The 15,434-nt window shown below is 30.8% G+C and overlaps 2 protein-coding genes across 2 annotated transcripts; both read left to right on the forward strand.

Annotated features, from left to right (window-relative positions):
• Nucleotides 1–6,875: 6,875 nt before the first annotated feature.
• LOC108339825 (transcription factor bHLH30) lies at nt 6,876–8,799 on the forward strand. The gene is made up of 2 exons (XM_017577042.2): nt 6,876–7,686; nt 8,130–8,799. Exons 1-2 carry the CDS (start codon nt 7,375–7,377, stop codon nt 8,601–8,603), a joined length of 786 nt encoding a protein of 261 aa, XP_017432531.1. The 5' UTR covers nt 6,876–7,374; the 3' UTR covers nt 8,604–8,799.
• An 828-nt stretch (nt 8,800–9,627) lies between these two features.
• On the forward strand, nt 9,628–15,132 carry LOC108338956 (uncharacterized). Its single transcript, XM_017576043.2, has 8 exons — nt 9,628–9,946; nt 11,068–11,180; nt 11,289–11,338; nt 12,165–12,398; nt 12,535–12,687; nt 13,876–13,971; nt 14,073–14,093; nt 14,694–15,132. The coding sequence occupies exons 1-8, from the start codon at nt 9,660–9,662 to the stop codon at nt 14,859–14,861; spliced, it is 1,122 nt and encodes a 373-aa protein (XP_017431532.1). The 5' UTR covers nt 9,628–9,659; the 3' UTR covers nt 14,862–15,132.
• Nucleotides 15,133–15,434: the final 302 nt, after the last annotated feature.

The raw sequence follows: 15,434 nt of genomic DNA on the forward strand, positions 1-15,434 counted from the left end.
ATATTACATATTGATCTCAAATTCAAAATTGTGGTGTGAAAAACTTTAAAAGACCGTAACTTCTACTATAGACATCAAGATGTTTCAAAAATTAAAGTTCTTGGAAATAGGATGACAAAGGTGTTAGCCAATCTCAAATGGAATTGAGATATTGAAATTTTCAAAAATTCATGGTATAAGATTTTTTTATTATTTTTTATAGTATTGTTTATCAATTTTTTCATATTTTCCAACTTTACTTGAGATATCCAGAATATTTAGAAAATTCTAAATTTTTTTATTGATGTGTCTTATAAATTGATATGGGTTCAATGGAAAAAAATATTGGTGATAAATTAAAAAAAAAAACACTCACAAACGTATGTCAATTACATCGATCTGCTATGACTTCAAAACTTCAAAAGATGTCAAAAACTAAAATACTAGACACTAAAAGTTTTTTTTTTCTGTTAGTGATACTAGACTATAAAAATTAACAATCAGTTCATCACTTTAAATTATATCTCATTATGTTTTAGCTTTTTTATTCATAAAACTCCAATACAAGAGGTCAAATTCCATTTGAATAAATGTTAATTCAATTGTATTTTTTTTAATAGTGATTAAGAAGTGTGTTTATATTAATTATAATGACAATTTAATTTTAATATATATTATATATTAAATAATTTAAAACTTATAAGAGATTCTGATTCTACTTCAAATTTGTTGGCATAATTAGGACCATCATATTTAAAATATTATATAAATTAAAATTTAATGATCTTATTTTGATTTTATTCTAGAAAAGTTTTAATAGCCAAAAAAAGAATCTATTTATAAGTGTACGTTTTAACCTGCGAGTTATATGAGAGATTAGAACTATAATAAAAAATAATGATGAGATTTATGAGAGTGCATTATTATTAACGTAGGTATATATGTAATGAACTTTATTTTAATTCTTTTACAAAATCTTTTGATATACTAATAAATGGCTTGAGAAAACGTTTTCCTTTGTGGCTTGTTTTGGGATGTCCTCCATAGCTAAGAGATGTGTAGTTTGTTGGTTGTGGACGAATTTGAAGTCAAAATGTTGTTGAATTTTTTAGTATTTTTATGTTGGATCTTTCCATAAATGATTTTTTCCAAATGTTTGATACTTGTGAGGGATGGGTCAATCTATATAAGAGATTTTGGAAAATAATTGCAACAATTTTTCTTTTAATAGATTAAATTAGCTTTTTGTTTATTACTTATTGTGGAAAAACAAATTTAATCAGTTATAGAATAGTGTAATCAACTATTATCTCAAAACCTAATTTCTTAACTTCCTGATTTAATCGATTATTAAAAAGATAATAATCATCTTGTTCTAAACCTCACCAGGAATAATTTAATCAATCCTATAAAACTTAATAAACTAAAAGCACAATAAAACCTTTCTAAATATTTTTCCTTACTAATAAAGTAATAAAAGCACAATAAAACCTTTCTAAAAGAACAATAAATCAGGTTATCAATACCTTACCAATAAAGTAATAATAATTTATAAATAAAAACAGTATTATAAACACCTCACTAATAAAATAAAATAATAAATAAATAAATTAAAATGATCCTATAAATATTTCACTTATAAAATAAAAATAATAACAGCAAATAAACAAAAGGAAAACTAACAACACTTCATTAATAAAATAATAATACTAAATAAATAAAAATGAAAATATAAATACCTCACTAATAAAATAAAAACAATAACCATAGATAATTAAAAATCGTTCTCAACCCTCACTAACAATATAATAATAATAGATCATTAAAAATGAGATTATAAATACCTCACTAATAAATAACAATAATAAATAAATAAAAATAAAATTATAAATATTTCACTAATAAAATAATAATAAAAAATAAAAATAAAGTTATAAACATCTCACAAATGAAATAAGAATAATAACAATAAATAAGTAAAAATGAAATTATTATTACCTCATTATTAAAATAATAATAAATAAATAAAAATGAAGTTATAAATATCTCACTAATAAAATAAAAATTATAACAATAAATAAATAAAAATACAATTATCACACTTCACTAATAAAAATGATAATAACAAATAAATAAAAATAAAATTATTAACACCTCAATAATAAAATAAAAATAATTATAAATAAAAAAATAAAGTTATAAATATCTCACTAATATTAAAATAATAACAATAAATAAATAAATAAAAATAAGGACACCAAAATAAAATAAATAAATCAATAAACATAAATAAATGAAATATATAAAATAATAAATGTTTTGTTTATAACTTATAAATTCCTTAATGTCATCCTTTGACAATCATCATCATATCAAAACAAATCCACTCATTTATCGATCCTTTATGTGTAATAACACAATCAAAAGACAAAACTAGAAAAACAATTAACTTCTTTTATCTTAAAATAACTTATCCAAACTAAATTCTATGAATCAATAGACTAAGTTACTTTCAACTATTTGAAATTTGATTTTTTTTAAATAAAGACAATGTATGTGAAAGTGGAGAAAGGAAGAAAAAAGATAAATGAAGAGTTTTCATTCATCTTCTTAAGTTTCATCATATAGAAACTTTTATTATTATTATATTAACTATTTTAATATATTTTGTTTCCTGCACATTCACATATCCTACAATATACATTCACATGTGCACAATCCCATTAATAATAGTTGCTGAAAGAAACATTCCATTTGTCCTTACTGCACATGAATTAGAATTGTTTAATAATTCACATTTGCTACAGTTTTCACTTGAGAAAAAAAAATTGGAAGGGCAAAAATATGTCTCATAGGAAGTTTAAATTTCCGTTCTATTTTTGTTTGAGTAAACAAAATTTCTTTTAAGCGAAAATATAATAAAACTTAGTCTCATCAACAAAATCAATTAATTTTCCAATCATATTCTCAAAAATATTTTGATAATAGAATTTCTAATTAGTTTAAATAATCGTTTCAAACCATAATTTCTTCAAACATCATCCTCTATTCATCTCAAATTAATCTTGATCATTCAAACTCATTATTTATATTTATTTTTACATCAAACTCATTAATTAACAAAACATTTTCTTTCAAATAAAAATAATTTAAGTTAATTTATCTAAAATGGATTAATATAATATAACAAATTTCATTCATCCAAATTATACAATTATCGTCTTAAACTCAAATATTAAAAGTAAGTTGAAACAACACATAATTTTGCATAAAACTCAAAATATTGTCACTTTTATATCCAAATTATTTATCATAAAGTTTTATAAAAAAAAAAACATAAATAACTTTCCTTACTTGAAATCATTTTCTTTCGACCAACTTGCATATTTAAGTAATAAAAATATTTCAAAATTTATGGATCCAAAGAAGATAATAAAATTTTAGAGTAATTTGAGATGATCACTTCTATAAATTAATTTACCAAAATTGAAAACAAAAATATAATGACAACTAGAGAACAAATAATATATAGGATAATGACTTCTCAATAACATTAACCAACTCGTTTCTGACCTTAGATGATTTCTCAACAATCTTGGTCGACATCTTTATTGGGTTCTTCTCAACATCTTCATCTTTCTCTTTGTCTAGTTCAAGAACACTGGATGTTTTTTCTTCTTTTTCAAGAGCCGCTTTCTTCAGCTCCTCAAGTTCAACCCTCTGTTTATTCATAATTTTATTAGCTTCATCTAGAAGCATCCATATCCATTGAATCTTTTCATCTTTTTGTTTGAGTTTTTTCTCTAGGTTTACCTTCTCCACAATTGTTGCATCCTTTACTGAGATCATTTTATCCATTGTTGGGATTGGGCTTTCCATGTCCACTGCATCTGAGTTCTTAGCCATCAAGAGAATTCCACACTCTTCTTCCGCATCTTCAGTAAGGAGATTCGTCTCCCCCTTTGTCTCGATCTTGCAATACTTTGCAATATGGCCAACCTTGCCACAGTTGTAGCACTTGCTTGATCTACACTCGTTTGCATAGTGGCCATACTTGCCACACTTAAAACACTCCACTCTTGACCGATCTCCTCGACCTTTACCTTGTCCTCGGTCATGCCAATTCTGTTGACCAATTTGCTCTTCACTATGATTCTCAAAATTACCTCGGCCACGTCCACCTCGTCCTCTGTCGCTAGGACCTCAACTCTGAGTAATCTGAGTTTTATTCGAGTCAAGTTGTACCTGTAGTGCTTGATCATCGGGTTCAACCTAATCATCCCAACTCCTTCTTCTTTGTTTGTGGGCTTTTAATGACCCAACAAGTTCATCCACTATGAGAACCGACAAGTCCTGCGATTCTTTGATGGCACACACGATACTTTTGAAATCTTTTGTAAGGGATCTCAAAATATTTCCACAACCTGGCTAGATGGCATTTGTTCTCCATTCCTGCCGAGTTGGTTGGCCACCTTCTCCACCCTATATGCTCTTTGAACTCCATCTTCAACTCTTCAAACTCTCCTCTAAGAGCTTGTATTCAGACTTGTCTAACGCGGTTGTCACCTTTATACGCAACCTCCAATATCTCCCAGGCTTCCTTTGTTGATTTAGCATTCGCTATTTTTTCGAATCCCGACTCATCTACTGCATTGTAGAGAAAATACAATTTTGACCCATCTCTTGCACGTGTTTTCTTCAATGTTGTCATCTGTGCCACCATCTGATGTCCGTCCTCATCAGGTTCAACGTACCTGTCTTCCACCATATCCCAAACGTCTTGGGATCTAAATAACGCCTTCATCTGTAGGCACCAATTATCGTATTTGATTTTTCTCGTCAATTGTGATACACTCATACCATTGATAACCTTTGCCATCTCTCTCACAAAAAAAATCAAGCACTCACTTTTTCTTTCACAATGTTTGACTCTCTCCTCTCTCTCTCTTTTTTCTCTCTCAGTACCTAGAGCATAAAGTTCTGATACTACTATTAAGAAAATCTCATATTACACACACTCAGATATTTTCCAAAAATTGAGTCTTGTATTCATTGATAATTGAAGGGCTTTAATAGTCGTGACACTTACAATATTACGGGAATAAAAATAAAATCTGCTTAATCTATCATAAAATAATATTGTACCTAGATAAACCGAAAACCATAACTACCTATCCCTATTTTATCTCTATTAAAATCAAACTAAATATTACTAGACCCAAAACTAAAAAAATAAGATTTAAACAAAATTATTAATAAAACTCTAAAATTTAAGTTTATGGGAGAGAGATAAAGAAGTAATACTCAAAATAACTTGTTTAAAGTGTAGTTATTGTTTAGATATATAATTTTTTTTTTTGTATTATATAGTTTTTTCTAATTTATCAAAGTTTTTTTTTATATATTTTGAAAGTTTAAAATTTTAATTTTTCATGAAATTATAAATACATTTTATATAATTTGAAGTTTGATTATGCTTAATATTTAATTTATAACACTTTAATTAGTAAGATAATTCTATTTAATTGGGATGTTGCATAAATAAATACTATAATTTTTTTAGGAAAAGTATTAAAAGAAGGACGAGTTTTGTTAAAGAAAACCTTACGAAAATAAAAGTTTGTAATAAGAGTAGGTTTTTTTTTCTTTATAACTTAATATTAACCATTTTAGTAATTTCATTATTAGAGTGTGTTGGTTTCTAGAGAAAAAAAAACATTTTTCAGTTTGCTCTTAAGGAAGTATTTGAGCGAAAAGTATAATCAATTAACATAATAAATAATAAATACTGTAATTTTTTCAAGTAAAACTTTTAAAAGAAAGACCATTTTATTTTTCTTTTTTTTTATCAATGAAAACATTAAGAACTAGAGAGATACTTTTCTCATTTTTAATTTTTTGTTGAAAAATTTTCCAAGTTTAAGTAAGTGATTAAAATCTGAACATTTTTCCTTTAATAAAAATGTAAATAAGATTTTTTTTATTAAAATACTTTTCTGGTTTTTATAATATAACATTGACCATAAGAAGGTATTGTTTCGGAGAGAAGAAACACACAGAAATATTGTATCAAAAATAAAGTTTAAAAAAATAAGATAATAAAAATATGTAAATCGCTCAACAAAAACCATTATACATAAGAAACTCTTTTTGGCAGCTGAAGAATTTTTTGCTTGGAAAATATATAATCAATTAACATAATTATATTTTAATATAATCAATTAATTTTTTAATGTAATTATAATTATATTTCTATCATAATATAATAAATAATTAAAAAATATATATTATAATAATAAATAAATTCATTTTAATATATATTTATTTTGAATTATAATGTTTTATTCATTAAAAGTTAATAATAATTGTTTATTTTAATTTTAATTTATATTGTAATTTTTTTAGAAATATTCTTTTAATATACATAAAATTTTTCCACTACACTAATTAAATCACCTATAAATTTACCATTCATTTCCTTTCATTTTTGACTATTTTATCTTCGATTCAAACCATCTATCCAATCACTTTTTCTTCCGTTTCTTTTTCTACTCACAAAACAGTAATTACCAGAATTCAAAATCCATTTTTCTATCTTCTGGTGAAATTGTGTGTAGTAATGTCAACTTTTACTGCTGATTAACTGTATAAAAAAATAATTACTCATTTAGTAATTTTTAAAAAATTTCTTATTTATTCCAAAACCTTCAACTTGACTTTGTTTAAAATATTTGAACCCAGTTTCCTTCTACCAACAAATAGAGTACTGTATGAAGTTAGGTATTGACAATTTTTTTTGCATAATTTCCATCACAGATTTATCAATTATATATATATATTCCTGAATAGTGGACTGCTTCAAAAATCAATTTTGCTAGATTTGAAAACCACCCTATTGGAAGATTTGACTGAGCAAGTACAGATCTGAATTTAATTTGTTCTTAAAAATGAAAAATGAATTGATTCTACATGATTCTGGTACGGGAAAGATATTGAAATCTAACAAAATATAGTTTCTGAATATAAAATGTTGCAGGAGGCACACTCAAATTTTTGTTGGTACAAGAACTACTCGAATATAATATAAAAGGTGTTTGTGTGTGTTCTTCCTTCTTAGCAACACTGGTAAGTTTTCTGTAATCTTACTTAGTAAGTACCCTTCAGATCTTTACCATTACGTCCTTTGCCATCTTCATATGCTGCCACTGACACAGTTTCTGAACTCACCACTTGCACTCTCTATCTTTGGCTCCAAAGATACACTCCAAACCCACAATGAGAAAGAACAAAACAGCCCCCACTTTATGTTTCACTTGCTATTTCTGAAACTGCCGACCCTTTTGACCAAGTAGCTTTTGTTATTATTCTTCTTGCTGTTGCTGTTGTTACTGAGCCATGGAAATCATGGAAATGGAGGAATTTTTATGGGGTGGTGACATTGATGGGGATGTTCCTAAGGGGAACAGTGATGGTTTTGAAGGAAGCAGTGGAATGATTGGAAGTGGGTGTGGTTCATCTTTCTCTCTGGTTTTGGATAGGGAGAGAGGGGAGCTTGTGGAGGCTCCTGTGAAATTGGAAAGAAAGGGGGTGTCCACTGAGAGAACCACTGAAGCTTTGAAGAACCATAGCGAGGCAGAGAGGAGAAGGAGGGCAAGGATTAATGCACATCTTGATACTCTTCGCAGTGTCATTCCAGGTGCTATGAAGGTCTGTTCAACATTTTGTTTTCCCAGGCATAATTTTCTTTTCCTTTTCCTGTAAATGATTAGAAAGCATGTAAACCATTTGAATGTTTGTCAGAAAGGTAGTCATTTAATTGAATTGGGTAATGAAATTCAAGGGATGTGCAATAACGATCTGGTTAACTTTATCTGAATTTGGTTCATAATTATGTTTGTAGTATTGCATCATCTTCATTTGAGCTTTTAACCTTCTCTTCTGCTTCCATTACCATCTCAGAGTGTCCTGATGAAAAGTGTTGTTAGCTTGAATTGAATTGTTACTTTTGACTGTCAATGACTCGATTTGAGTTTTCTATCTAACTTTGTGAACTTTAGTTTGATTTGAGAAGCTCAGATGTCAGTAGAAATAAACATGTTTCACTATTCATTCATTGTTTCAAAACTTGAGCTTCACTTTTGGACATGTAGATGGACAAAGCATCATTACTTGGTGAGGTTATCAGACATTTGAAAGAGCTGAAAAGGAATGCAGCACAGGCTTGTGAAGGTTTGATGATACCAAAGGACAATGATGAAATAAGTGTTGAAGAACAAGAGGGTGGGTTGAATGGTTTTCCTTATTCAATTAGAGCATCACTATGTTGTGAATATAAACCTGGCCTGTTGTCTGATATAAGACAAGCACTAGATTCTCTTCATCTTATGATAACAAGGGCAGATATTGCAACCTTAGAAGGCAGAATGAAGAATGTTTTTGTGATCATTAGCTGCAAAGAACACAACTTTGAAGATGCTTCATACCGTCAGTTTCTGGCTGGTTCTGTTCACCAAGCTCTTAGGTCTGTGCTCAATAGATTTTCTGTTTCACAGGACATTTTAGGAACCAGGAAAAGAAGAAGGATTTCTATATTCAGTTCTTCATCTTTGGAAGATTTCTTGTAACCTCCCTTTCCAAGTCTTAATGTGATGAGTGGTAGCAGTAAGTTCTTCATGTACCATGTAGACTCATGTATACATACTCAAATGTTGTCCTTCCATGCTTTCTGATATGGACATGTACTTTTTGAGAAGACAAATCATGTGAAAATATAATGGGCATCTTTTTTGGGGTGTACAAAATGTTAAAGTTGCTTTGACAGATTGGTTGATGGTTAACTTATCAAAGTAACATCTTTTCATCCTTTGATCCACACAAACTGGAGTCTATGATATCAATTGGTATGAATTATCTTCATGAGAAGTATACAGCAAACAAATATAAAATGTTTAGTTTGGAAAAAGTTGTTGATTTGGTCAAGGTTTGGCAATGGTTTCTACTAAGTCCCTATACCTTTTCTTCAAAAGAAAAATCAAGAAATGCTGCTGTGGAAGCTGAATTTTGACTGCAGGAAAAGAATGAGATGACTCTATGATTGAAAAACCCAAAATTATGAGTTGTGGTTATGAAAGGTTTTCAATTTTTTCTAATCAATTTTGATTTTTTTTCATGCAAATAAAGTATAAAGAACATTTAAAAGAGTTTCCATGAAGTATGGTTAAATTTATATTATCATATAAATACTGAGGTAAAACAATTAAGTAATTCCATTAAGTTTAGGCAAAAGGGTAACCAATGCCTTTATTAAGGCAACTTTTAACCACACCTTAATGAACAAAAATGAATATTTCTAATAGGAATATTCTACTTTGATTTCTTATGAGAGGCACTTAATAAGACTCTAATACAAGATTATTTTTCCTAGCTTTTCAATTTTAACAATTTTAGAGATTAAAATTCTTTTTTAAATCTAGAAAGTAAGCATAAGGCTGTTATTACAATTTTTTGAAAACAATAAAATAATGCGTATATTAACACTATAAAATCCACGTTGGAGCAAGAAGATATCACGTTTCTTCCAAACTCCACGTGGCGAGATAGCATACGCGAATGAGATTGTGTGGTAATGCAGAGCAAAGTCTTTCTGTTGGTGACAGTTGCACACACAACTTAGAAGCGACATGGCTCTCTCTTTGCCACTTCAGAACCTCTCCGCAGTCATCTCCGCCACCGGTAATGCCACAACGGCAGCATCTCGGCCTCCGAAGGGGCGGCGCTGGGAGGTTCACTCGGTGGCGTCCAATACAAGCGCCGCCGGCCCGCTGCAGTTCGGCGAGTACGAAGAAGGGAAGCTTGAGCGACCAAAGTGGACTGGGGAGACCCCTCTTTCTCGGCTGGTCAAAGCTATCATCTCCTTCAAGCCTTTGTACTTTGTTCTCAAGCTTGGTGCTAGAAGGGTTTTGATAAGGTTCTTCATTGCGCCTTCTTCCCTTTACTTCAACTTCGAATTTTGCATAATTGCTTTGTAACTTTTTTATGCTCGAAAGGTGTGTACTTGACGGTTGATCATGTTTGAAGATTTGGATATACATTTGTACTCGTTTAGGAACTTTTTGCTGCAGAGTAAATTCTATTAATCGAAGCATTATATGGTATTGTGTTAATCAACATTTTGCCAATTGTAGATGATTTAAAACATTTGAGAATAAGAATAAAGAGGATTTCTCGCTACTTGTTCTTTCACACACACCTCCAAATACACTCATCTGTCTGCATTCGTATAATCGTTGTATTGTCAGCTTTTGACGTTTAAAAGGGTCTGGCTACTAGTTTGATGCATGTTACCAAATCCGTTTTGCAGGAAAAAGAGTTTGGTTGTTATGTTACATTATTGAACTAATATTTGATTGGTGTGTCTCTTAGAATTTAGGTTTGACTCTAACACAATCCCGCAAAATCAATCAACTTATAAGATTAGAGTTGTCTCACTTGTACATTATAATTTACTATATCTCTAGGTTTTTCATCACCCTCTCACTTTGAGAATGGGGATAAGGATGACATTTGTAGGACTCGACAATTGTGAGTGGGTTGTGGAATTGTGTTCATGTGTCTAACTTGATCATATCTCTACGCAATAAGGGATGTGCAATTGTGTCTGTTATTGAGAGATTTTCTTCAAAGGACCATGAACAACCCAAATGAACTTGACACCACATTCTTTTTAAAACCTTTATACATTAGGGTTATGGGTTCTTCTAGCTTGTCCCATAAATGTATATCTCTTCCATATTATTATGTTGTCATGACTCATTTTGTGAACTTCATCTCCCGCAGTATGGAGCAACGGTAATAATGTAATGTACATATACTTAATGTAATCCCAATTCTGATTAATAGAAATACAGTCATTCTGCTCCCAAGCACGTAGCCACATTTTTTAACTTCGTTAAATTACTGTCTTTGTGTGTGTGCCTTCTTATTCTACTGTTTTAGAATCCAGTTGCTATTGGTTACATGACGAAATGAAGATGTGATAAGCATCGTTTTGTTGGGAAGTGAGTGTATTTTTTCAATGTGAATGCACAGTACAGCTGAGAAGAACAACATACCTTGGACGAAGATGGCGAAAGAGATTTTAGAGTCAGAAGTGTATAGGGAGATGGACATCATTCAAAACCAGTCTTTAGTGTACCCTGATTGTAAGTTTGTGACTATCTAGGTTTTACATTATGTTACCCTTCTATTCATCGTTGTCTTTACTCTTGCATATCATTGAAAAGGATGGAATGCCTTCAATCACATTACAGATTATTTGAATCCATTCCATGCATACGAGGAGGGCAATCTTACATGGCTGGTATGTGATAATTCTGAATTTTCCCATTTGTCAATTGATGGCTTAATTTGGTCACTTCTTTCTTGATAATCAGACAATACTTAACAAGTTCCTGTTTGGTCGGTGGGTTGGTTGTGCTTGTTTCTCCCAGCACTTCTTTTTATGACGTACACATTGTGTGCGACTTTCGTTTATTTCATTCATTCAAATTTATTAGTATTGAAGCCATGATTAATATTTTTCATTCATGAAATGTAGACATGGCAGAAACACCTCAAATTTTATTCTAATTATAGATAAGTTGTGTCAGAAGTTCCACTTTATTGTTGTAAATATACCACTGTGCCTTCTGACCTGACATATCCATCCAAGCTATGCATGTAACTTTTCTTAAATGTTAGGATACATAAATTAATATCATCTTATTGAAGAAGCTTAATGCATTTCATATTCTTATTTTCTTTCCCTACAAGTATTAACGAAGATATTTATCCAAACAAGACCATATTTGACAACTTTTTGTTGGCAAATTTTCTTTTGGCCAGAGCTATTGAACCTCAATAACATGTTTTGGCTAAAGCATGTGTATGATCTGTAGGTTGTCATATTTGCAGATGGTCAACTTTAGTGGCTCTTGTGAACATTAGTATCTATTAATGCGCTCTATTGACTAAAATCGTGTAATTTTCCCATGTATTTATGTTATTTAGAAATTGTTAAAGTCTAAGGTGGCTTGGACTTGCTCGTTTGTTAAGCAGGCAATCATATGGATGGAAATGTAATAGTAATATCCTAACGAAAATAAAAGGAAGCATTTTATTATAAAATCTGGATTCAAATATTATAGGCCGCAGCAGAAGCAGAGGCTGCTACAATGTCAATGGTTAGACGAGTAGTTCCAAATGCTTCCTCATTGGAGGAAGCAAATCAGGTACTGCGCGGGAATTGGCTTCTTGCAATTGAACAACACCATATACAGTATTCAGAATCATCTGTGATTAATGACATTCTAGATATTGGATGCTCTGTCGGTGTAAGCACAAAATATCTTGCAGACAAGTTCCCCACAGCCAATGTCACAGTGAGTGAGTTTTTAATGGATGTCTGAATTTGCTTTCTTAATACTATAAAATCATTCTTTTCGAACTTGGATTTACTGAGAATAAAAGTGTTATACATGGTACTGATGTAATTTGTGATTAATATTTTTGTTCCAGGGGCTAGATCTGTCACCGTATTTTCTAGCTGTGGCTCAGCATAAAGAAAAGACTGCAATGCCCAGGAAAACTCCTCTAAGATGGATACATGCAAATGGGGAAGACACGGGCTTGCCTTCTAAATCATTCGACCTTGTTTCTCTTGCCTTTGTGGTATGATTTTTCTTTTCCTCTTCAGTCCTTTAAAGTTTGACCAAAAAGGGTTGGGTCTAGAGAAATTAACTAGTTTGTTCTCATAAAATAGTGAACTACTGTTCAGATCCTTACCGGAGAAGTACTACCATTTATTGTCTGATCATATGTTGGGCAAGATTTATACTTGACAGAAACCTACCAAAAAAGGGTAACTTTTTACATCAATAGGGTAGGTTTACCCCATAATTACGAAAATGGGCAGTTAACTGGGAATTTATGAGGCAGGAGGCGACTTCTAAAGGGAAGTCGTATGGAATGAAGACGGTTTTTTCACGAAATCAGAAAAAGGGAAAGTCGTCATGTATGATAACAACTTTTTTGCAAAACTTTTTTAATTGAAGACATTATGTATGATAACAACTTACAATTTCATTGAGAAAAAATGAAATCGTTAGGTGTAATTGTAATAATGACTTCCAATTGAAGTTAAATCATCAAGGAGATGAGTTTTCATTTCCTTTCCGATCCTCGAGTTTAACAGTATTGGTTAGCATAACTGGGGATGATTTCAGATCAATTGAAAATCATTATTACATCTAATGATTTCATTTTCATCTAATGAAATTGGAATATATAACGACTTCAGTTCAAAAATTTGCAAAGAAGTCGTTATCATATATGAAGGCTTTCTCTTTTTCTGATTTCGTGAAGCAGCTTCATTCGATATGAATTCACTTTAAAGTCGTCTTAGGTCATAATGACTTGCCCTGTCTTGTAAATTCCCAGTCAACCGCCCATTTTCGTAAGTACTGGGTAAAACTATCCATTGATGTAAAAAAATCCAAAAAAGGTTTAAGAAAATGTACTATTTTTCTATATATATAAATATTTTATCTCAATCTAGTCAACATAAAATGAGAATACAGAAATCCCTTTGTTCAGTTGAACATGATTTCTTGAAATGTGATATGATTTTTCTTCAATCAAAGGCCTGAAAGGCATACAAATTTTTTTTAAGACTCACATAATTGAATCGTTGAATTCTACCAAGAGACTAATATTTTTCAGTGTTCTTGCATTAAATCAGTTGTGAATTTCCAGTTTCATATCCCATGACAGTTACTAGAAGAACAGATAGGTTGCTCGAATAATATTTGGAAAAATTACTAGTGGATTTTAATATCTGGAATCCGTGACCATATGCAGCTTCATGAATGTCCTACAAGAGCTATAGTCAATATAGTGAGGGAAGCTTTTCGTCTCCTTCGGCCTGGAGGCACACTAGCTTTGACAGATTTGTCGGTATATAATGTCATGATTACAATTTTCTTTTTGGTCCATTTCCCTTTTGGTTTCATGCCCCCTATAACAAATGCTCATATTATTGTTTCTGCCTTCTGTAGCTGAAGTCAAAGGTTCTTCAGGTACTGTATTACTTTTATGCCCAATTTTCTTTTGTAATCTTTACATAAATATTCTGTAGGCTAAAATACACTTTCGGTTTCTCCTCTTAATTTTTTTATTTTAGTTCGGTCTATTAAGTTTAAAAGGATCCACTTTGATTCTTTAGAGTGTATGTTAGACTAAATTAATCCTTCAATCAGTTTTCTCTTAATTTTAACTGATGGACCATCCCTTTGCCATATGTTATTTCGTTGACCAAAGTAGTGTTGTAAATTAGTCAAAGAACCAAAGGGATGCTTAAAGAGACCGAAGTGAAACTTTTTAAGCTATGAAAAAAATAAAAAAAATAAGATGAACCAAAAAGACATTATATTTGCTATGGCCTTTTTGTTTAACTGTGCTAGACCTATGAGTATTAACAAGTAAAATATGCGTAAATGAGATAAAGAGCAGCACAAAGTACCTTTGGGGACTGCTTGATCTTGGTATGTAATTCTAGGTTAATTTTCTTGGAAAATTTGGTCATCCTTGACTCGTGATTAACTTAGTAGTACATGTACATTGTTGTCCATGTAGGAACATCATCTAACATGTTTTTCCCCTTGCTCTCTCTCTTATAGGAATTGTCTCCTGTCCTGTTTACACTGCTCAAGAGCACAGAGCCTTTCCTGGACGAGTATGTCTTGACTGATATGGAAGAAACACTGAGGAAAGCTGGTTTTGTGAACATAACATCAATTCTTACAGACCCCAAACACGTCACAGTTACAGCAACGGTGCCTCAATGAAACATCACATCTTGAAATTCTTTTTATTTTCATTTTGCTTGGTACACAAACATCTTCTTGGGTTTGGCATCAAGCACGTTAGCACTTGGTAGACGTATTTCCAAATTAATAGTGTGGTCCAAAATTTTTTAGTTATGTATCAATGTGCCACGGTCTGTTGTTATTATCATTTGGTTTTGTATAGTATCCCAAGATCTGGTGCAACATAAATTCCTTTCAACATAAGCATGAATATCCATTACCAAAGATGTACTATTGTCCTTTTCTTGAAGCACCGATCAATTACTGTCGTGTCCTTCTTATTTGGGTTTTGCCAATCTCTTCTCTTTTTCTTTGTTTGCTTGCGCTCTTCTGATTGTAAACGTTGAAGGAAAAGTAAGCATAGATAACAAGACAATAGTTAAAGGTACAAGATGTAATTTTATCTTTATAACTTTGTTTTCAGTTCTTTTTGGTTGCCATTTCAGTACAAAAAGGAGTTTTTTTTGTTTAACAGAGCACAGATACTTTTTTCTTATGAAAATACGACTTTTTTTTCTATAACTGGTAAAAGGCTACGCACTTAATTATTTG

This window comes from Vigna angularis, chromosome 5, assembly GCF_016808095.1.
Source record: "Vigna angularis cultivar LongXiaoDou No.4 chromosome 5, ASM1680809v1, whole genome shotgun sequence".
Classification (NCBI taxonomy): domain Eukaryota; kingdom Viridiplantae; phylum Streptophyta; class Magnoliopsida; order Fabales; family Fabaceae; genus Vigna; species Vigna angularis.